Source organism: Leptodactylus fuscus, chromosome 3, assembly GCF_031893055.1.
Source record: "Leptodactylus fuscus isolate aLepFus1 chromosome 3, aLepFus1.hap2, whole genome shotgun sequence".
In the NCBI taxonomy this organism is placed as follows: Eukaryota; Metazoa; Chordata; class Amphibia; order Anura; family Leptodactylidae; genus Leptodactylus; species Leptodactylus fuscus.
In genome coordinates this window covers 125606348-125630796 of record NC_134267.1, presented here as the reverse complement: position 1 = coordinate 125630796, position 24449 = coordinate 125606348, and the positions used below count along the sequence as shown (strand labels likewise).

General features: G+C 41.4%; 1 protein-coding gene across 4 annotated transcripts in view; it reads right to left on the bottom strand.

Moving 5' to 3' along the window:
* The window catches only part of PHIP (PHIP subunit of CUL4-Ring ligase complex), a 102106-nt gene extending 77889 nt beyond the window's left edge, over positions 1–24217 (bottom strand). For all 4 annotated transcript variants that reach the window (XM_075268287.1, XM_075268288.1, XM_075268289.1 and 1 more), the window contains exons 1-6: positions 24018–24217; positions 23846–23904; positions 23688–23717; positions 23142–23201; positions 515–665; positions 330–428 (exon numbers count right to left, since the gene is read on the bottom strand). In XM_075268287.1, coding sequence (XP_075124388.1) covers positions 330–428; positions 515–665; positions 23142–23201; positions 23688–23717; positions 23846–23904; positions 24018–24060 — 442 coding nt within the window. In that variant the 5' untranslated portion in view covers positions 24061–24217. The remainder of the gene's footprint in view (positions 1–329; positions 429–514; positions 666–23141; positions 23202–23687; positions 23718–23845; positions 23905–24017) is intronic.
* Between the last annotated feature and the right edge of the window lie 232 nt (positions 24218–24449).

The following is a 24449-nucleotide window of genomic DNA, read 5'->3' as shown; positions in this document are numbered from 1 at the left end:
TATTCTTTACTACATTCCTTACAAAAGCCCTGATTTGTTTCCATCCATAAGTCATAAGAGGACTTATTTTTTTGCATAACAAACTGTACTTTGTAATGTTATCATTCAATATTCCATCTGATTTTCTGAGTAGCTAGGAAAAAAAAAATTTCAGAATGAGGTGAAATAACTGAAAAACTGCATTTGTACCACTTTCTTACAGGTTCTGCTTTCCATGCGTCCACTGTGAGGGTTGGCACAACTATGGTAAGACCAAGGTTTTTACAAATTATACTGTACCTCTGTTTTATGTTTTTATCGAATAATGTTTTTTCATCCACTGCACTCACCTAAATTTGGTGGGCTTCCATAATTTATTGGAGACTCTGGTGGCCTTCCACAATGTAAAGCTGCAAGAGCAGAGCCTTTCCACACAACATGTTTGCAGCCTATGGAACAGAAACAGTAAAATTACCTCACCAAGAAAGATACATTTAATTACATATAGTGAGAAATAGTTACAGTACAATCATACTTTTGTTTGTGCGCAGTAGAGACTGGCGGCCAGCTCCCAATAGTGTTAAGACTCCAGGAACACTCTGAGGAATCTCTTTCTCGAGGAGTGGTCCTACCCTTTGACATACTTGTAGTAAATGGTCAGGGGCCAAGTGTCTGTAGTATTTTACCTAGGGGAGGGGAGAAAAATAAATAAATAAATAAAAATAAAACAAGATAGATGTTTCAGATGCGCTTTCATCCCAAAGTAGAAAAGCAGGTTCAATCTCAACAAGTAATTCATAAATATTCTATTTTCTAAAATGCCCCAAAAAGCCTAATTTTCCATATACAATGCCTTCCTCCACAATGCCAGAGTTTCTAACAATGCAGACATGCAGTCACATTTCGATTGTAAGAAACAAAATGCACAAAATTGTAAAGTTTTGATTTCTGCGCAAATGGAAGGCACACATAAACATGCTCCCATTTGTAATGATGAGAGAATCCCCAGTTATGTATTTTCTTTGATATGTGGTGCTCTATGTAGAAATTACTTAATCCCGTTAGTCCTATACTGGGATTACATTGCTGGTCAATTTGCTTCAGCGGTTTTATGTGTATTGCTCTTTCTTGCTCCAGCCACACAGTTTTATGACCCCTGGACAAACAGATGCCAAAAGAGGGAGAGGACTAATTACCCAAGCTCAATCCCAGACACCACTTTTCACCATCCAGGACAACATCCTTCTTTCTCATGTATAAAAAAACAAAAAAAAAAAAAAACTTTGCAAGTCTTCAGTAGGTGATACCTTTTTTAATGGCTAACTCATAATGATGACAGAATATGACGTTTCGAAGCTTCCTCTGAGCTTCTTCTTCAGATATAACTAAAAACACTTTCTAGAGGCTGCATATTTATGTACAACAGGACACATAGGGATAGGATTACAGGAGGGAGGGGGGAAGAGGCTTATTACTATATACTTATAACAACAATCAATTTGTTGTTATAAGTATATAGTAATAAGCCTCTTCCCCCCCTCCCTCCTGTAATCCTATCCCTGTGTGTCCTGTTGTACATAAATATGCAGCCTCTAGAAAGTGTTTTTAGTTATATCTGAAGAAGAAGCTCAGAGGAAGCTTCGAAACGTCATATTCTGTCATCATTATGAGTTAGCCATTAAAAAAGGTATCACCTACTGAAGACTTGCAAAGTTTTTTTTTTTGTTTTTTATATTTTATAACCACTGGCTAACACGGTACCAAAACAAACATTTTCCTTCTTTCTCATGATCATGCAGTGGTCAGGGACAAAGAAAACTCCTAAAGGAGAGTGCACATTTGTAGGCGTATGGAGACTTACAAGCCATTTTCCATTTTGAACAGCGATGTCCACAGCTGGGAGTCTGTTCCTTTTGGAATAGATATACTAGTTTGGCAATAATCTCACATCATGGTATTACGCTATCTGGAAAAGCCATGCCTGATGTTTAAAAGGGGCTGTCCTAGAGGCATCAAGCAGAAGAATGGTTTTCCTAATTACAACCTGGAAAACTGATTTGCATATTCCCCAGGATCCTGCAGTGGAATACCTTGTAAGGAGGTGTGGCTGGACAGTGGCCTTAACTAAGAAGAACACCTAGACTCTTTGTCACATCTGTGGAGTTAGCTAAGAGAGCCACTAAAGAAGATCTCCAAGCTCCTGGAACCAAAGACTCAAGTATTTTTCTGTTTTATTCCTCTTTATTTTATAGCTGTTTGTTTTGTGTGTCACTTGTTAACACTGAACGAACCATCTTGGTACTAAAGTGTTAACTTTAAAGGGATTCTACCACTAAACCAAGAATTTTTTCTAATTACCATGTCGGAATAGCCTTAAGAAAGGCTATTCATCTCTTACCTTTAGACGTGGTCTCCGCGGCACCGTTCCTTAGAAATACCGGATTTAACCGGTATGCAAATGAGTTCTCCGCAGCAATGAGGGTGGGCCCCAGCGCTCAAACTGTGATGGGGGCGTCCCCACTGCTGCCCAAGAACTAAATCCAGCGACGCCTCTATCTTCAGCTGCAACCCCGCCTCTTCTGTCTTCTTCTGTCCGTCCAACCTCCAACGCCTGCGCAGTACACTCCTGTATTGGCCGGCGGCCATTGTTGGGAGGCCACTCTTGCTCTTGTAGTTCAATACAAGAGTGTACTGTGCAGGCATCGGAGGTTGGACTGACAGAAGAAGACAGAAGAGGCGGGGTTGCAGCTGAAGATGGAGGCGTCGCTGGACTGAGCTCTCGGGCAGCAGTGGGGACGCCCCCATTGCCGTTTGAGCGCTGGGGCCCACCCTCATTGCTGCAGAGAACTCATTTGCATACCAGTTAAAACCGGTATTTCTAAGGAACGGCGCCGCGGAGACCACGTCTACAGGTAAGAGACGAATAGCCTTTCTTAAGGCTATTCCGACGTGGCAATTAGAAAAAAAAATCTTGGTTTAGTGGTAGAATCCCTTTAAGGATACCTTGTGGATGCTCTATGAACCCATTATCTTTTTGAAGTGTATATGCAAGCAAGGTCTCCAATGAACCAATAAATCAGTGGTGGTGGCAACGTGTATTTAGGGTGTGACTTGCTCTCAATTTGCAGCCTGAGTAAAGGGCGAGTGCAAGCTTGAGTAGTGTATTTGTGTTAACCCCTGTCAGCTGCACCAGTGAAACGTGTTATGAAGGCCCGTACGTGACACCATTAGTGCATGTTCACACTACTGTTATCAACGTTTGTTGAACTTCTGTATCATAGTGTAAGAGAAACAGAAATTACCTGTTGTCTAACTGTAGAATTCAGACAGATCTCCCCTTCATTTGGTATCCATCTACATTTACTTATGGGACCTATCATGTCCTCATCAGCAGTCATCAATAAAGTTTACATCTTTCACCCAATCCCTGTCCTGTCTATACCTGAGCTTTCTAGAGTAAAATACGTCTCTAGCGATACCTGTTAAAAAGCTAAAATAATAGCAATAACGATAATCAACTAGATGAACGTATAAATTTCTAAAAAATTTTATGGGGGGGGGGGGGTAGAAAATAAAATTGTTATGTAAAGTCCTATTTATTTTGCATGCACAAAATGGGTTGGCACATTTCTGCCATTTCTTAACATGCGCACATGGAAATAAAGATATATATGTGGTATATATGAACTCCTCACATCTTGCAGTTTTTTGGAAAGTACATTTTGTTTGCAGAAAGGGATTGCTTGAGACGGCACTTTAGTGGCAAATTTTAATTTTTGTGCAATTTTTGCTTGTAATCTCTGTTCGCTGCAAAGTTGCATGAAGGTGGATGTGTATATGAAATATTAAGTTGAGTATTTATATACGGTATGCTGAGCAATCTCAAAAGTTAGATTTTGGTGTCACAGTTTGCTAGGTACAGTATAGCTTTGTAATTTTATGTATTTATTACACACACAGTCTACACCTTAAGCTATTGTTTTAATGTATTTTGTATATGAATGTGTGATTGAACAAATTTTTGTGCTTGTCACAAAGTTACATGAAGGTAGATATGTTATTGATTACCCATTGAGACATGTAATCTTCATGTTGTCTACTTTCAAGAAATATATAGGGTTTAGAGGTGCACTTTACATTTTATAGGATGATACTTTTTAACATTTCCAGTTTCAAAGCAGATTTTTGTTCCTTCCAGTTCTAGTGATTTTCTGAAGACACGTGCATGCAGGTATAGGCCATAGTGATATGAATGAACTCTGCACATGTTGAACTCTTATTTTTAGGAGGTTTGATGCATATAATTTTTTATTTGGTTTTCACTTTTAGCAGCTAATATATATTTATTTTATTTATTTATTTTTTCTATAAACCATTCACTTTAAATCAATCTTGCATAAAGGTGCCTGTTTGTATACAGTACCAAGTGGCATTCTACAATGCTGCAGGTGTCTACTTTAAAAAAAAAAAATATAGGTATGGGGGGGGATTTTTTTTCTAATGTTACAATTTAGGCTTGATTTGTCCATCTCAAAACTGTGAAAATTGTTCCGGCAGCCGAAGATGCAAAATTTCCAGAGACCCTTGGCAGTGAAAGGGTTTAATATATATATATATATATATATATATATATATATATATATATATATATATATATATATATATTACACATACTTATTCATTCTATTATATGAAGATTATGGAATAAAGTTTTTTCATACATCAAATTTTGGTGTCCTGCAGTATACTACAATTTGTGCCCAAATACTTTTGGCACCCATTTATGGGAATAATTTTTTCCCTTGTAAAGAGTGCATATCTTTTGTATCTATTTACTGCACAACTATAAACAACTGTTTCCTTTTATATCCATGCCTCTGACCATCACCGTCCACATAACACACATGGAAGCAGTTGAATCAGTGGTTAATGACATGTCGCTAAATTATATTTGTTTGGTCTTTTTAACAAATGACAATTAGATTCTAATAGATTCATCATGGCTAAATAAATCATAACTATTATTCTCTAAAGTTAAGAAGAAAGCTCTATGATTAAAAAAAAGCTAATTTTCTGTTTTTCATTCTGGTTGAAGGAGCAGGTCACAAAGCAGCTTCAGAGTGACTTTTACCAGAGTGAAACGTGTAAAAAAAATGTCTCACTTTGGTAATGTACTTCAATGTGAACACTGGTTCATTTTGACTGGTTATCCAGACACATCATGATGTGTTGAAAGTGTTTGCTGCCACTACATGAGAACTTATTCAGGTGTCAGGACAATCTAAAATGAAGGGAATGAAGGGAATATAAAATAACTATCATATTTCCCTCATTGATCACACAAGTGTTTGAACAGTTAATTGTTTAACAAAATCAAGTAGCAGGTGCTTTATTTCCCATTGGTCCTAAGGGGCTTGTTTGTGGTGCAGCAGCCACGATAGAAAAAAAAATAAAATAATGAAATCGCTACTTCCAAGGGCTAACAAGGGAATAGCAAGATGTTTACATAGGAATAATGAATACACTGGTTTCTAAATCAGTAGGAAACAGCATGTGCAAGTCCAAAGCAAAACATTAACAGTACACTTATCATTAGATAGTTTTTTTTAGTCTCGACTTTGATCAGGAAAGGAACACTTTATTAACCAGTTTTAATTTATTTTTAGAAAACAAGTTCCAACACTGTCCCTAGCAATGCTTTAAGCGTTCGCTGGGTCAGATTTACTATTAGATAGACACAATGCAAACAGTCTGAAAATATGCCCGATTTATAGCACTGGCTGTTACTGGATGATAAATCTGGCATATCATTACAATGTCTAGTCTACATTTATACCTTTAGTTTTCTGAGTCGAAATATTTAAAAATACAATACAATGTTAGTGCACTTGAGCCACACATTCTTTTTCTGAGTGTCCACATGTCTAGCAAGTTGACAAATTTCAGTCCAAACTAGATATGCCAAATATATGTCACACTAGCCTCTGCCCGCGACTTCGTCTGCGTGTTGTTGGCATCAATGGTGTCTATGGACAAGCACTATCAGGAGTAGGGGAGGCATTCCTCCCTGCTCTCACAGTACAGCAGCGCCTATAGTGCTGTGAGGAAGGGCGTTCCTGACTCAGTGTCAGAAACACCCTTCTGACAGTGAAGAGCTACAGTACTGGCGCCAATAGCTCTTCACCGGGGGCACAGAACCGGAAAGCCAATGAATTCAGCACACTGTCGGCTTTCTAGCAGTGTATTACACCGAATGTGCCCTCTTTAAAGTAGACACCTGCAGCATTGTGAGAAACAGATTGTGTGCAAACAGGCACCTTCATGTTAGTTTGATTTAAAGTGAATGTTTTCTCTTTTGAGATTGCACAGCATAATTACACCATAAATAAAATCACAACTTAATATTTCAAATATACAACCACATTCATGCAACTTACAGCAAACATTACAAAAAATAAAAATAATGCTCAATTCTAATTTGCAACTAAAGTGCCAACTCAAGCAATCCCTTTCTGCAATCAAAATGTACTTTCAAAAAAAAAAATGCAAGGTGTGAAGAGTTCTATATATATATATATATATATATATATATATATATATATATAGAGATATATATATATATATATATATATATATATATATATATATATATATATATATATATATATATTTACAGGAGCGGGTGTTAAATGCCAAAATCGCAGAAATACGCCAATTTTGTGCATGTAAATTAAATACCGTATTTTACGGACTATAAGGCGCACTGGACTATAAGCCGCATTGCCCATGAGCGCCTTATAGTCCGTCTAGGTTCATATATAAGGCGCACCGGACTATAAGCCGCAGTCCGGTGCGCATTATATGTTATTGAAAGCGGCGGCAGGCAGACTTTGCCAGCGGCCGCTTAACCCCCCACGTGCCAGCCGCTTCTATTGGAAGCGCTCGGCAGGCGAGGAGGGGCTCTATCAGCAAAATCATACTGATAGAGCCCAACCGTAAAAGTTAGATTAAACTACCCCCCCCCCGTTTTAAAATAAAAGCCTGAAACAGAATGTGAAACTTACCGAGCGGTGCAGGGTGGGCGGGCATTCAAGCCTCCTCTTCCTCCGATGTTCCGTCCTCCTCCTCCGCCGCTCGCTGATAATGGCCTGGGTGCATGCGCAGTAGTAGAAGCATCATGATATTGCGCCCAGGCCATTAGTTCGCGAGCGCCGGAGGAAGTGGTCAGGACATCGGAGGAAGAGGAGGCCTGAATGCCCGCTCGCCCTGCACCGCTCGGTAAGTTTCACGTTCTGTTTCAGGCCGGCGTGACAGCAGGGCTGCCGGACACTTCCCATTCATTTCTATGGGAGCCGGCATGCGAGCGCTCCCCATAGAAATGAATGGACTGCTTTTTTCCATTCATTTCTATGGGGAGCGCTCGCATGCTGGCTCCCATAGAAATGAATGGGGAGTGTCCGGCAGCCCTGCTGTAACGCCGGCGTGTACGGCTGTGATACACGCCGGCGTTCCGTAGTGTGAATACACCCTTACGGTGCCTTTTATGTATGTATGGAAGCGGCACGCAGACTTTGCCGCCGCTTCCATCCATATATAAGGCGCACCGGACTATAAGCCGCACTTACGATTTCTGAGGAAATCGTAGGTTTTTATGTGCGCCTTATAGTCCGGAAAATACGGTAGGAGTTCACATAAAAATATAATTTTTATGCCCTATAAAATTATAGCAATTTATGTTATCTCTAGTAATAATCGTTATTACTATTATTTGAGCATGTAACATATCGCTAGAGGGATATTTTACTCTAGAAATCTCAGGTACGGATAGGGTCAAATGTAAACTTTATTGATAACTAAGTGTTGTGTAAATATTTGGTGCAACTCTTTTGATGCTGCGTCCTGGACTATGGTAAACGTCTGGGTGACAGCGACAAACTTTTTGGTTATGTGCTGATAGTTATTACATAAGAATGCCCCTTTAATAAGGCTCTGAGGGATAAGACATAATCCCTCAATGTGACAATCAGAGGAAAAAGGTATAGTATGCTATATGATTGATAGAAGAGGGGATATGCACAGATGATGGTGATGATGAATCATCTGTGCGCATTCTGCTCCTCCTATCACAGCTCTTAAGATGCTATCTGATGCAAAGATTTCAAGATATCGGCATTAGAAGGACGTTTCAGATAAATCCTTGGCTAGAAAAATGCAACCCTGTGAAGACTTATAGATACGTGGGCAGCAAGGAAAGGGTTAAAGCAATGAGGGTGCTGAGGTCACTACTAGAGATGAGCGAGTACTATTTGAAACTCCAATTTTGAATAGCACGCACCTATAGGAGTGAATGGACGTAGTTGGCATGCAGGAGGTTAAGCGGCCGGCCGCCGGCAAAGTCTGTGTGCCGGCCGCTTCCATTCATACCTATGGGTGCGTGCTATAGTACTCACTCATCTCTAGTCACTACCCAAACCTCATCCCTCCAAAGCTGTGGTTGAGTTGATATGCTGAGATCTGGTGACATTTCATTAAGTCACCTTGTCCCCCAGACAAAACATACAAGTAAAAACAAAAAACAAAGCTGGGTTTACACATTTAGATTTTGAAATTGAGTTTTTGAAGCTAAAACAAAAGTAAGATTGATAAAAGGTACTATTTGCCAATTATCTTTTCCTATGTGCACGCCAGGTTTTGGCTTCAAAAACTGCAGCATGAAATCTAAATGTGGAAACACCCCCCCCCCCCCCCCCCATGGCCTTCCAAACAGAAATGTAACAAAGTGGCATGAATAAGGAAGAGAGGTTTGAAAATCTTATAGGACACCTCTACTTTTTCACATAGATGATGAAATGTAATAACTTAAAAAGGTAAAGTGATTGCTTTGATCCAGTTATCCTTGTAATAGGGGACACCAGAAAGAGTTTAATACTCCGTGATAGCTGAGACAAGCCATATGTATGCATAAAAATAGTTTTATTTTCCTATAGCTGACAAAATGATATCACGTACACAAATCTATACAGACAAACCTGGCAACTAGGCAGCAATAACAAATAGAAACAAAAACTACATAAAATGCCCAATAACAGATTACCTTTAAATTATTAAACAGATTCAGACGAGCTACAAATCGATAAAAGATCTGCATCAGCAAAGTATGTCAGCACAGAGTTATAATAGCTATTAACAGAAGAAAATGCAAATAAGCCCAAGGTTTTATTTATTTTTAATTTATTTTTTTTTACAGTTCCCACAGTAACTACCCTAGTCTTTGTACCAGTTTTCATGTTAGATACAGAAACAATTCCCTCACTGATTTCATTGATTTCTGTAATCCTTGCAGCCAACATTTCATATGCCTTTAGTGAGAAAATGAACTTTAATCCCCTCTCAAAATACAATCGCCCTGTTTTCAATCCATCCATATTGGGCAATTAAAAAATATATCTATACCACCTGATGCTCAACTCCGTCCACTAACTGTAAAGTGTATACAGTATCTAATGACAACACACTGCACTCAGAAGTTAAGGAAGCTGGCTTCAGCCACCCCCACCCCCACCCCCAGCAACAGTTCATAAAGCCATTTGATGGAAAGCAACGCCTATAAAGCCCTTTTCGGCTCATTTGCCTAAGATAGGACAATTTTTTTTATTTTTATTTTTACAAGAACTGAGCAGCAGTCCTGAATAAGAAATACATCATTATAAACTGTGCCGACAGCCCTACAAGGTAGTGATTAGTTTATAACTCAATTTTGTGCTGACAGACTCCCTTAAAGGTCACATGATATGAAAATGCTATAGAAGTTTAGGAGCAAAATTCTGCAGTGCGTTCTTGTTTAAGTTGCCACAGTAGAAACCCACCTAAAAATGTATGTCACATGTATGTTGAAGCTCACCAGCAGGTTTCTCTGACGCTCCTTCCCAGGTTTTCAACATTTGCATTATAGCAAGAAATGCCTGACTTCTCTTTGGTCTCTGTTTTCTGGATGTGGACATTGACTGTCCGTTAAATAGGACCAGGAAGCAGAGACCAGTGGGGGACCTGGGCAGCATCAGAACAGAAGTGTTATAGAGAATAAGTAATGTGAAAAATACTCCCACCCCTCCTTTCAATGAAACGTTTACCCAAATAATACATACTGTACACTAATCTCATGTCTAAATCTCTAATGTCCCACACTGCAGACCATTCCTCTAAAACACTGGCTTTCACAATGACGTTTGCATTAGTCCTTTCAGGAAAAGTAAGGGAGTCTAGCAGCTCCAGTATATGCAGCAAAGAATGTAAGGAATGTTTTTAGATCTTCAAACTACATCTAAAATTAAGGTTAGGCACATTTTTTGACTACAATGAAGAAAGCTGCTGCTTCCTAGTGCGCTGAATTCATAATATGTATTTTATCAATGAAAGGATAAGGTCAAACTAGTCAGAGAAATTGAAATATTAGTGGTCACACTATAGAAATATAATGGATGTTAAAAGCAGAAGGGAATATTGTTTCTATTACTTTATAGTTATAGGGGAGACAGGGGAAATGGTATAAGGGTTGGATCAGAAATTGTACTTTAAAGTACTTCTTTTATTTTCCAACCAATCACTGTTGCCTGCTATGGTCAACACAGAAATTAAACTGGTTAAGCATATTGAATCAGTTCATAAATCATGTAAAGTCATGTTATAACAGACCCGGGCAATATACGACCCGCGGGCCATATCTGGCCCTCTGACTGATTCAGTCTGGCCCGCACAGCTTGACTAGGGAAGCGTGTCTTAGTGCCAGCAGGACGAAGACACGTGTGGTGTGTGTCCTAAGGTATTGGGAGGGAGATGTGAAATGCAGGGTGGAGAGAGTGTGTGTGAGTGTGTGTCTGTGTGTGTCCGTTTATGTGTGTCTCAGTAACCTAGGGGCAGAGATGGAAGGGGAATGTTATACTGGGGAAGATATGGAGGGGGGGCAGGGACATGAAATGGGGCAGATGAAGGGGGATATGAAACTGGGGGAGAAATGGAGGGGGGACATGAAACTGGGAGTAGATGAAGGGGGGGCACTAAACAGTGGAGATAGCTGGAAGGGGACCTGTCCGCCTGTTGCCCCCAGTTTAATGCCACCTTCCAGCTGCCTGAATTTAATGTCCCCCTCTAGTTGCCCCCAGTATAATGTCCCACTTTATCTACAATTAATTTATTGTTTCCCTCCAACTACCCCCACTGTTAATGTCCCCTTCCAGCTGCTCCAGTTTCATGTCCCCTCTAGTTTCCACCAGTTTAAACTGGGGCACCAGGAGAGGGACTTTATAATGTTCCCTTCCAACTGCCCCACAGAATTATGTGGGGACATATAATGTACAAGTGACTGTAGGAGGATTATACTTTGTGGGGGCACATGGAAAGATGATTGAGAATGGGCGGAGTCAATGTAGAAGTGGGTGGAGCTAAATGTGCCACAGCGCGCATGGCCTTCTAGAATAGTTTCAATTTGTTATGCGGCCCCATGGGAAAATTAATTGCCCACCCTTGTGTTATAACATATGTGATGAAAGTATCTATACTAAGGGTAAATATTGTTACACGTAAACTACATTTTCTGGTAAATCCACAAAACAAGATCTACTGTAAATAGATTCTAATTATTACGCCAAGTTAAAATCATGCCTGCTATTTGCCAGCATCTTCACTGTCGCAGAAAACTCCCTTATTCACTTGTCACTTGTATCTGCCTGTGTCATGGGAGCAAAATGTCTCTAGTGATTTCCATTAACTCAAACTACAGGCTCTATAATACTGACCATGTATTCCATGGAGCAACACCACCAAAGTGGCCAGGAATTTCATTTTTATTGTTTTGTATTCTGTCTTCCAAGAGTCCTTAGTCTTATATTTTCTGTTCAAAGTTATAGGAAGGCTTGTTTTTTGAAAGACAAATCGTCCTTCTTTACGATATTTGATATTCCAGGGAAGCCATAAAGAAATTGGGGGGGGGGGGGGGGAGGGTGTTAGAGAGTTATGTTTTAGTACCTATAAAACACATTATACAAAATGACATGTTTCACTTTATGTGCCATTAACTGAGATGCTTTAACCCTTTCCCTGCCATCCACGTTGCTGCCCAGGGTGGCATTTTTGTTGGCAGAAAGGGATTGCTTGAGCACTATGTTGGCTAATTTGAAATTTTGTGCAGTTTTTGTTTGTAGTTGTTTGCTGCAAAGTTGCATGAAGGAGGTTGTATATATGAAATGTGTATATATAAAAGTGTTTTTATATATGGTGTGCTGTGCAACCTAAAAAAAAATAAAAAAAAAAAGTTTGATTTTGGTGTCAGTTTGCCATGTGTAGTATAGATTTTTAATATATTCGTAAATAACCGCAAAATATTGCTTACCTTCTGTATCAGCGTTCGTGAGCATGAGCGGTTGTTGTAGTTGATGTTTACAATATAAATTGTGTACACCTTCATCTATTATTTTATGTGTTTTCTGTGTGGATATACTATTGAATAGGAGTGAAATCTTCAGGTTATTTACCTTTAATCCCTTCCTGCCTGAGGAATTTTTCGATTTTCGTTTCTGACTCTGAAGAATCTCGTCTTTTGCCAAGCCGCTTGGCACACCCATGATCTCCATTCTTACCTTCCACTCACGTGAGTGCCAGAATTCACAGGATATTATGAAATGAACTGTATAAATCTTTATATAGTTATTACCCTGAGTGGATCGGTACTAACATACACAGAGTATACATCAGAGTAGCATCAAGCAAATACAGGTAAAAGCACAATACAATACAGAAAATAAAAAGGGGAGTAAAAGAGTAGAAAAGTATAATACCAAAAAGTTGTGGTCTGGTTTGCTGAAGTCTCACTCCTAGGCTTCAGGCCACTTTCTTAAGTCAGTTAAAAAGCATGTGTCCGCTGCATGCTGTCCAGGCTGAACAAAGCACTTCGGCTTCACTGCTAGGCCTCAGGACACTAGTTTAAGTCCACAGCATGACATACCTCACATCTTTCCAGGATCAGAACTCTCCTTGCTGCCTCTTTGCTGAGTGACAAAGAATCCAGGTCTTCCTTTCAGCATATGGCTAGTGCCCGACCCACACCTCCATCCCAGGTAGCCCTCCTCCTCTTTCCCCCCACTGCAGAAGCCTGGGAAAGAGGGATATCTTCCTAGGTGCTGGGAAAGGTATGTGTCTGGGGGTGAACTCAAGGTCACTAGCCTCCTCTCCCTCCCTAGACATCTGTTGCCCAGGAGTAATAAACTGGCTTGCCAGAAAGGCCAATCTCCCATGGTATACACCCAAAACCACTGAAGAAAATTGCCCACCAATGTAAACACAGCTTAAACACAACATTCCTAAAAACTAAAGGTATGTATGTGTAGGACTAATATGAACAAGTAAAAATACATTTCAAAGAAAAATACATAACTGAGGGTCTCATCACACTCCCCTACCTTCCAAACTATTTTTATATGATGCTACCATTAATGATTCTGTGCAATATACTGGGAGGCTGAAAAAAATTCTGAATAGGGTAGTTTTGAAGAAAAAGTGCATTTGTGCAACTTTCCTACAGGTTTAGTTTTTACGGCATTCATCGTGCAGCCAAAGTGACATGTCAGCTATATTCTATGTTTTGGTACAATTCTGAGGACACCAAATTTATATGGTTTTATTTAAATTTTAACCCCTTAACAAAAATCCATTTTTTTTTCTAATAATGTACCTTAATTATTCCATTTTGGGGAATTGCTATTTCTTTGATCACTTTTTATTAAAATTGTTATCAGAGGCAAAACAGTGAAAAAACAGTGGTTTAGCACTTTTGATTTTTTTTCCCCCACTATGGCATTTACAGTATGGAATAAATATTTTTATAGATTTGTAGACCAGGTGATTTTGGACACAGGGATACCTCGTGTACAGTTGTTTCACATTACTTATGTACTTTTATATATGTTTAGGGATGAGGGGGAGGGAATTTGAACTTATATTTTTTTATGAGGTTTTTTTTTTTTTTTCTTTGCATTTATTAGACCCTCTAGAGCAGTGGTCCCCAACCTTTTTCCCACCAGGGACCAGTTTCAGCAAGACAATTTTTCTATGACCCGGTGGGGGTGGGAAGGGGTGTGGATGGGGGCAGGGTTAAGCATGGGGGTGTAAGTTAGAATCATGTACATATGAAAACACAAGAGAAAGTGCAAACTGACGGACATTGCAGGTTATGAAGATGGCTACTGATGGCAGATATCACTCCTAATGCTGCTATTAACTTCACTACAGCCTCTCTACAGCTACGTTACACGTCACAGGGACAAGTGAAGTGTAATGTAGTTGCCCAAAGTTTGGTAAGCGAGTGCGGGGTGGAGCCAAGAGCCGCTGCATGTCCTGCATAGTACTAGTATCCCGGACATCCAGCAGGTCCCGGCTCAACCCCGCACTTTGCTTACCTTATCCCGATGAGCAACAGCCAAGCGTCAGTGTTGTGGAGCAGCTGCTGACTCCTTGCCGCCGGTATGCAGACCGGTGCAACATGCCCCGCGGCCCGGTACTGGTCCGCGGACCGGTGGTTGGGGACCCCTGCTCTAGAGGACTTGAAATCCAGAGGGTCTGATCACTAATGCAATAGAAAAATAAGGCTCTTCATCTGATCCTGGCATGTCAGGAGTTAAATGCCTTCAAACAGAGAGGTTTTCATTAAACAGCAGAGACCTGGAGGCTATGGCATGGACTCTGAAAAGGCAACACATTACCCTACAGAATCACAATAAAAAAACTTTTTCAGCACAACAGAACCGATGTCTTATGTCCTTATTTTCTTTAAGGACATAAGACATCGGTTCTGTTGTGCTGAAAAAGTTTTTTATTGTGATTCTGTATCGTGACCTTAACCGGAGGAAGTTTTTTTCGGGCACACAGAACCGCAACTGAGTACAATGAAATAAGATGCATTGAGCTGTGGACTCTTGTTTTGTGCTTGAACACATTACCCTACACACTCCTTTCCAATAAGAGCAACATTTAGGTTCTTGTCCTGTTACTACATTTACCTTTCCTTGACTGGGAGACCTTGACCTAATGCCCGAAATCAGAGTCCATTCTGATCGCGGGCATTGTTTCCATGACAGCTGGGAGCCTTGTGAAGGCTCTCAAGCCTGTCATTCCATACTTTCTATTGCAGGGTTCTCTATGTAGCCTACAATAGAAATGGTAAATTTTTACAATGTTAAGTGATCAGATCCCCTTGGGTCAAGACCCTAAGTGCAAGATTGGAAGAAAAAAAAAAAAAAAGAAATTATAGATAGGTAGATAGAGAATTAAAAATTAGAAATCACCCTCCTTTCCCTAGATCACATAAAAGTACTTAAACACTAGGAAACACAGACACATTAAGCATCCCTATGTTCAAAAACACCTGGTCTACAAATCTATAAAAATAATTTTCCCGTACGGTAAATGTCATGGCGGGAAAATAAAAAGTCAAAAGTTTTTTTCACCGTTTTGCCTCTGATAAAAACTTGAATAAAAAGTGATCAAAACAATAGAAATTCCCCGAAATTGTATAACTAATACACCTGAACCTACACAAGCAAAATAAAATAAAAATGCCCTATGCATTCCCGTACACAGAAGAATAAAAAAAAAAGTTACGGGTCTCAAAATATGGCGACTTTTAGAAAAAAAATAATAATTTAGGCACAGTTTTGGAGTTTCGTTAAGGGGTTAAAATGTAAATAAAATTATTAATTTGGTATCCTTGGAATCATACTAAAACATAGAATACAGGAGACATTTCATCTTGGCTGCACAGTGAACACCGTAAAAACTAAGCCCGTAAGAAAGTCGTACAAATGCACTTTTTCTTCAAATCCACCCCATTCTGAATTTTTCTCCAGCTTCCTAGAACATTATACAGAATACTAAATGGTAGCATCATGAAGAAAAATTTGTCCCACAAACAGAAAAATTTGTCCCACAAACAGATCCTCATATGGATCTGAGAGCGGAAAAATAAAGTTATGGGGTTTAGAAGGAGGGCAGTCAAAAACGAAAAATGCCTGCGGTCGGAAGGGGTTAATTATACAGCGAATGCAACGTGCCAGGTATCAGAAAACATCTAGCTTAGTTCAGTTGATGCAGAAAAGTAAAGAGCAGTTACTAGAGTCAGTCATCTGCAGTTCCAGGTGATCTTCTCATGCCACAGGAAAATCCTATTCACTGCAAATAGCAACACTGCATGTGACTACTATATATTATAAGTGAAACACCTGTTGTACAAACAAAGTTTCAGTATGGAAGTGCCTACTACTTAAAGACTGCAAGCTACATTACTCATTTTCAACATAGCACACACAATCTATATATCACCAGCAGGCCACAGACTTTGAATGGAGCAACAGAGCAAACTGGTAACCACCACGTTTAACTTCATCCTCATGACAGTCACAGGGTGAGAAGGAATGAGCAGATTGATACCCCTAGAGATTAGACATTTATCACCTATTCAAAAGGTCCTTTCCTTTGTGAGAAATCCCTTCAGGCTGCGCTCACACAGAGTTGTTTGGTCAGGAAACTAACTCAAATTCATCCTCCTAAAAACGCCTCACCATAGAACTGTATGGTGAGGCGTTTTTTGGAGGAGGAATTTGAGTCAGTTTCCTGACCAAATTCCTGAGCCAAACAACTCCGTGTGAACGCAGCCTTAAATTTTCAAAACAAAAGCTGGAACCTGATTGCTATGGGAAAGACTGACACTTTGTGACGCAATCCGATAACTCTTGTTTGGGCTACAACTTTTGACTTGTTGTACACATGGGTGTGGACTATCAGAAAAAGAGGAGTGTGGATTAAAAGAGATTGTCCAGGATAGATAGATATATTGGGGAAGGTATATAAACAAACAAAAAAAAAAAAAACACTTTTACCTGTCCCCAATGCGTCGGTGTCTCCCAGAATGGTCCAGTCCTGCTGGTCCGCTGTCTTGTTTTGCCGGAGATCCCATCACATGACCACTGAGGCCAATCAGCGGCCTAAGGAAAGGACACTGGACATCACATAGTTTGTCCTTAGTGGTCACATGCAGCAGGGAAGAAAACACCAGAGCAGGAGGAGTGGACCGGAGCCAGGTGAGTATGTTTTATTGTTTTGTTTTTATTTTTTTTCTCCTTCCATAGCCCAATATGAAAATTATATATAGATAGATAGACATCTTTAAATGTACCAAGACATGCCAAAATTGTGTCAAAATTCTGGCTCAAAGTCAGACAACTAAAAGTCAGTATAAATACTAGAGTCTAAAGATATATGTCAGAGTTGCCATCTAGTAGCAGCTACTGTGTTTTAGACTGCCTGTCTATTTAAAAATGTGACGGTGTCTGCACTACATTAAAACAGAACTTTATTGGTCCACATAGGGAAGTTGATATTTTCCCCAGCTCCGGTAGAAACAAAACAATACAGACCCCGATCTCACATCACATACACAGAAATCTTGCAACCAAATGGATACAATACATACCAGCATTTGAATTAAACTGTGTAGATGAATTGCTAACAGTGGCTTAGTACAAAGAGGCAGCAAGCTGCATGCCACTTGAGGGCAATCGTTTCTTGATTTTTCAACCCTCTAGTTCGCACTGCTAAAGTATGCAATGGCTGATGGAGAGGACTTTCAGAACCTTTCGCTGCTGCAGCGCAGTTGACGTAACCTATCGCTGAAGGAGCTGTACACGCTTGAATGAAGACAGGTAAGTATGATGGGTTGAGGGGGGTGGTTAGTATTGGTGATGGTCCGTTTCTGGAAACGGAACGTCACAGGAATATTAGAAAGTGTGCCTGGGCGGTCACATGACCGCCCCGGTGGTCTGGATAATGTTTTTCAGGTTTTGTTTTTTTTAAATTGAACACTTAATATAAACAATATAAATTTGTGCACTACCACTTCATCCACATAAGCCCTTCGACCAAGTTCATGCATATCAGTAGAATTCTGGATTGAAGGGCAAATGCCAGAGAACCAAATACAAAAACACACTCACCTGTACCCAGTGCTCCAGTGTCTCCCAGCACCGTCCAGTCCTGCTACTTCATTGTGACTGCTGAGACCAATCAGCGGAAGGTACCCGGGATGTCACAGCCTGTCTTCTACAAAAGACGACAGCCAAGTAGCAAAACCAGACCGCCCTGGGAGGACTCCAGAGAGCCTTTTTTTTCTGTTTGTTTGTTACATTTTTTGTCACCACCCCCAGCCTAATAAAAAATACTATTTTAGCCTGCGCAAACTCTTTAAATTACAAATAAACATGTTAATGATAAGGACTAGAGATGAGCGAACACTATTCGAAACACGCTAATATCACGCTCCCATAGAAATGAATGGAGGTAGCCGGCACGCGGGGGGGGGGTTAAGCGACCGGCTGCCGACAAAATCTGTGTGCCGGCCGCTTTCATTCATTTCTATGGGAGCGTCCTATTCGAAACGGCTGTTTCAAATAGTGTTCGCTCATTTCTAATAAGGAAATGAAAAAAATCCAAACAAAATATCCAAAACATCTCAATTTATTCAGAGCCAAGTGTGAGCCATGCACAGAAAGACATACACTTACGCAGCTTCGCATGCTTTCAGGAAGGTTATTAATGTTTTTGTCTGAGCAATGTTATGTCACACTGAATACAATTGATTTTAATTTGATGCTGGCAGATTCCTTTGCAATTTCTAACCAATGATGTACCAGGCATGCTTGGTGGGAGACATTGCAGGCCATGCAGGCTGCGCACAGTAGCACTAGCAACATGTGTTCTGGTTATGTGACAACATAACCGCAAGCCAAATTTAGACAGATTAGGAAAAGCAAAGGAGGAGGAACTGACTGGGTTAGGTTTTTTTTTTTCTTGTTCTGGTTTTTAAATTTTAGGCACTCCATTTAAACCAATATCAGATCTACCATCTTCTGACAATCAAAAAAGACCAAATCACAAAGAACTCCACCAATAATTTGTTCAATGCATTGTATCTATAGTATGTTCGGAAGCATCTTTGCTAATGTTAACGGAGTTCTCTGGGGAAGAAAGAAAAAAAAAAAAAAAAAAAGATATTTTAGTGCCATTAATGGGTTATTAAGTGCACCCAAATACCTTTAGCAGTGCTTTGAGTTATTTCTGAGTTTCTCTGGGAGCTCTTGGAATCATCTATATTTGTTTACAAGTAGCTGTCTGCTGTCTTAGCCTACAATATCCATGATGCACTGCTGTTCACTCTGATCTCCTTCCCTTTCTCTCATACCCCCTTCCCCTAGCTAGCTCACAGACTACTAGCCCTACCTACCTAACTCAGTGCACCCAATCCCATCATACTTACCTGTCTTGTGTGTCCTGGAAATCAGTTTCTTCTGTGAACTTCTGAGGTGTCTGCACATTAGAGCTCTACTATGAAAGTGTGGAAGACAGGTTTCTCCTATTCAGGTGTGTCAGACATTGAGCAATAGGCTCTATTACGCAGGTAGAAAAGAAGGAAGGAAGTGACGCTTCGTTCCCAGAAGAATGAAGGTTGGTAAGTATGATGGGTGGGGGGTTTAGCATTAGTAGCGTTCTGTTTCCGGAAATGGGGAAACAGAACATCACTACAATATCAGAAAGTGTGACTGGGGAGGTCACATGACCACCCTGATGATATGGGGTAATTATAGATTTTTTTTTTTCTTTTAAGTATATACTCGAGTGTAAGCCGAATTTTTAAACACAGTTTTTGTGCTGAAAAAGCCCCCCCTCGGCTTATAGTCGAGTCAGGCAAAGAAAAATTTTTTTATTTTTTTTTTTTTTTTTTGGGGGGGGGGGGGGGGGGGTTGGTTGTCTATGACCAGCCGCAATAGTAATGTATAGAATCTCCCATAAAATAGTGGAAAAAAAAAAAAAAAAAAAAAAAGAAGCTTTAAAAAAAAAAAAAAAAGTTCTAAATCTCTCCTTTCCCTAGAATACATATACAAATAGAAAATCACTGTGAGACATACACATTAGGTATCCCTGTGTCTGAATATAGGATCTGCAGTGATCTTGTTAATAGGAAGGGGTTAATAGGAGCACTGCAGATACTCTATATTCAGCCAGGCTGAGTTCCAATTGGGGGGAAAACCAAGCTCCGGGAAGGGGCAGACAGACAACCAAAACACCCCCTCCCCTTTCCCAGCACCTACTGCACCCGAAAACCATTTTAATTTTTGAAATTTTCCAGTAGCTGCTACATTTCCCCCCTAGGCTTATACTCAAGTCAATAAGTTTTCCAGTTTTTTGTGGTAAAATTAGGGGGGGGGGGGGGGGGGGGGGGTCAGCTTAGGGTTGGTTCACGCTAGCGCTTGTATTCCGTCCGCAAGGAGACCCACCCGGACGGAATACCAACGCTAATGCAAGCGCTGTGCAGTTAAGCACATGGAGCCCATAGACTATAATGGGCTCCGTGTGCTTGCCGTGCACTGCCCGCACAATTCATTCGTGCGGGCATCGCTTGCAATTGCATTCCGTCCGGGGGGGGTCTCCTTGCAGACGGAATACAAGCGCTAGTGTGAACCAGCCATTATACTCGAGTATATACGGTAAGTAAATTAGAAGTTAGGCAGGGGAAGGGGGTTTAGTTTACCATTGCATTTTTAACTTATCCCAGACAATCCCGTACTATTTTGGACAGCCAAATGACCATTTAGATCATTTTCTGCCACCTGTTGGTAACCTGCAGCGACTTGAGAATGCACATCAAATAAGGCCTGAAGGTATATCTATGAGTAGATATTTTCAGCCTTTGTTAGGCTCTCTTGTAACACATCTCTCCTTCCAAAAGAATGGCACTGTCAAAAACCCAGATAAATTCACAGATAGCAGAGATTGATTACCATTTTGTCATTTTCAAAAGAAGTTCCCTGGCCCCCAAACAATTTTCATATTGATGACCTATCTAAAGAACAGACCATCGGTATATGATCTATGGGTGTCTGACATCAAGACCCTGCACAGATCATCTGTTCTAGCCTCCAAGTGCCAAAATCAGCTAGTGGACTTCACGTAATAGGAGCAATTCACCAGAACTACTTGAATAGGAGCGGTACTGCATGTGCCATCCATCCACTAGCAGCTTTTTACACCCAGAGGATGCCAAGAACAGCTGATCTGTTCAAGGTCCTGGTGTCAGACCTTCACCCTGTGTGATAGGTCATCAGTAGAGATAAGAGAGTACTGTTCGGATAAGCCGATCCGAACAGCATGCTCCATAGAAATTAATGGATGCACCTAGTACTTCCGCTTTGACGGCGGCCGGCCGCATAACCCCTGCGTGCCGGCTACGTCCATTCATTTCTATGCGAGCGTGCTGTTCGGATTGGCTGATCCGAACAGTACTCGCTCATCTCTAGTCATTAGTATAAAAAAAATTTGATTTGGGACTGGAAAACCCCTTTCACAAGTGACAGTCATCCACAACAACCACCTTCACAAATCAGTTATGACTGGCAAGACAAAACACATCACTGACAATTACATAACTTTAAGTGCCTGCACTACCAACCCACTCCTGTGGGATGTTAAATTAATAGGCATATAGTGTCATCAGGACATTGTGAGGAAATAGAATGTACTCAAACCATGCTAAGTTCAGAGTCACATTTTACAAGTCCACGGTGACTGCCAGCAGGAAGACCACTGTGAATTATAGTAGTTGTGAAGTCGATGAGATTTCAACAAATTCATCCACACACACAAACCGTAGCAAAAACATACAGCATGATTCTGATGCAGTTTTTAAACCTTTACATTGCATTGAAAATTACACTAGCAACAGGTGTTAAAGAGGACCTTTCAACAGTTGGGGCACATGCGGTTTTATATACCGCTGGAAAGGCAACAGTGTGCTGAATTCAGTGCACTGTTGGCTTTCCCGCAACTAGCAGTATATAAAACCGCATGTGCCCCAAGTGATGAAAAGTCTTCTTTAAACCTGCAGCAAAAAAACATTTCTACCACAGGCAGTTACACTGCAGAAATGCCACAGCAGAATCCCATGTGTGCCCGCAGCCTCAGGGTTCATTCACACGGAGGAAAATGGTGAGGAATTTGGTGTGGAATTTCAGTGCTGAAAAAGGAACCCATTGAAGTCAATGGAAGGCGCTTTTTTTTCAGCGCTGAAATTCCACACCATTTTCCTCCTTGTGAATGTACCCTCAAACTGGTTCAAGGCAAGCAAGGTTAAAACCAGTGCTGCATCCAGTATAGCTCCAGTGAAGGTGGTCACACTGCGATCACTGACATACTTCCTAAACAAGAACTGCCATTCAGGTCACTGGGAAAGATGTATGTATAGAGCACCTTTTATCACATGCTGCTGTAAATTTGAGGGTTTACAAAGAGTATACAAAATATACAAGTACAATACTAATTGTGACCAACTAGGACTGAGGGAAAGGCCCATAAGTACTACAAGCTAGGAGACCTGAAACAAGAATACAAATTGTCCCCAGATAAAACATTACATTAATTAGATTTAGTTCCAACAGCTTGAGAAAAAAAAAAAAAAAAAAACACCACATCAGTTCTAGCAATTACGGAGAGAGAAATGCTTAGCAAACAAACTATGGAACTCACTAAAGCAACTCAAGTGCTGTGCCTAGAAGAAGGCTGCTAACAGCACAGCCTCTGTCACAAGACCAGCCTAAAGAAAGGCGAGTTCTCGGTCAGCTGAGCCCATTTTGGGGCTGAATAAGTACTTGGTGACATTGATGTGAGCTGTGAGAGTTGTGCCTGAGGCAGTGTGTGTGAGGCAGCTCAGTGCACAAAGCCCTCCCCCTCCTTCCCTCCTCTCGCGCTTCTGCTTCCAGGGCTGCAGGCCCCGCCTCCCGCTCGCCGCCGCACAACATCCATGACGTCTCTTTTATTTCTCACACATTAAAATGGATTTCACCTGACTTTCTCAAGACACAGGACCCTGTCACCTCCCAAATGACAGCCCGTGACACCCTCTTCCCCGACAAGCGCAACGAGCCCAGTCCCGTCCCCTCACACCTATTGTACCGCTTATAACATGCACTATACATCAATGGCAAGTCCAAAAAATGCGGGAAATTCAATTTTATTTCACTGTGCGAAAATATAAGGTAATAAAAACTTTTCCTCAGCAGTAGGAGACTCACCAAATTTTGGTAAGTCCTGGGGTGCTCCTTGCCGGTCCAGTCCGCCCTCCTGGGTAGCAGCTACAATGGAAGGAGATAGAGTGAGGGGTCTGCTCATATTTCCACACATCCTGGTCAACTTGTAGAAAAACTACTTATATTTATATCCATTTATAAATGAGCTTTGTGGCTGCACCGTGCCCCTCATGCCTCACTCCAGCGCCTCTCTTCAGTCCTTTCCCTGGGGGGTTCTGCGCTACACCCGCCAGGTGACCACCCCAAAACCTCGCAGGGGGATGAAAGAAGAAATGTGCCCCCCTGCTGCTCCCCAATAATAAACACGTCGCCCCCACGCCCCCTGCTAAACGCTGCCTAAGCAAGGAAGGGGGAGGAGGTGCTGCACTCTCAGCTCTTAGGCATTTATTCTCTCGTTGTCTTGAGAGGATTCGCTCGATATGATCTCTAGGGGGGCGACGTTGTGATAACGGGGGGTTACAGTGTAGAAGGCACAGTATTTTGGGGGGACCCATCCCAGAACCCCCCACCCCCATACGCAGCCCCGCTCACCTCCTTCTTTTCCACTTCTCGGATCAGGACCTGAGGGAGAGAGAGGAGAAGATTACTACTACATATCCTAATGCCCCCCAACACAAATATTGGGGGGCTGGTATCGAAGTCCACTGAATGGCTGGGGAACCACCCCCTTCATGTGGCTTCTCTTATACCTGAGCTGCCTCCTGGCAGGGTCCATCTTCTAGGAATCTGGCAATGAGGAAATAGAGCTCTGCAAGACACAGAAACAGACGATGAGGGTACACGCATCTACATCTGCACGTACCGGATTATACATCCACACATATTGTTTATTGCTGGCGGGGACAGGGAGGGGGGACATACCGGATTTCAGCTCGGTGCTGTGCTGGCTGCTGGAGGAGGACATGTTGGGGTTGCTGGGTATCCCCCCCTCCTCCTCCACTTTGCCTGCACTGCCTCCTCCTCCCGCTACCGCCGCCGGAGCGGATCCCCGGGCCCTGCCCCTGGAGCTGTCAGGGTCTGGAGCAGGAAGGAGAAAGGGAAGCCTCCGCTCTCCACCATGCAAAGCCAGGCGGAGGGAGGAGGAAACAACAAGCCAGAGAGAGAGCTGCTCTCACCGCCTATTGTATCCCTCCGCCCAGCACTGAAGAAGGCAAGAAAAAAGTCCCGCTCTTCCTGCAGACTCTGCATAACTTCCACATTCCTGAGAACCCCCTGATTTCAGCGTGTCATTAGTGAGCGGATGAATGTGCAGTCACTGGAGTGAATTTACAGAGTGACACCATTATGTACCAC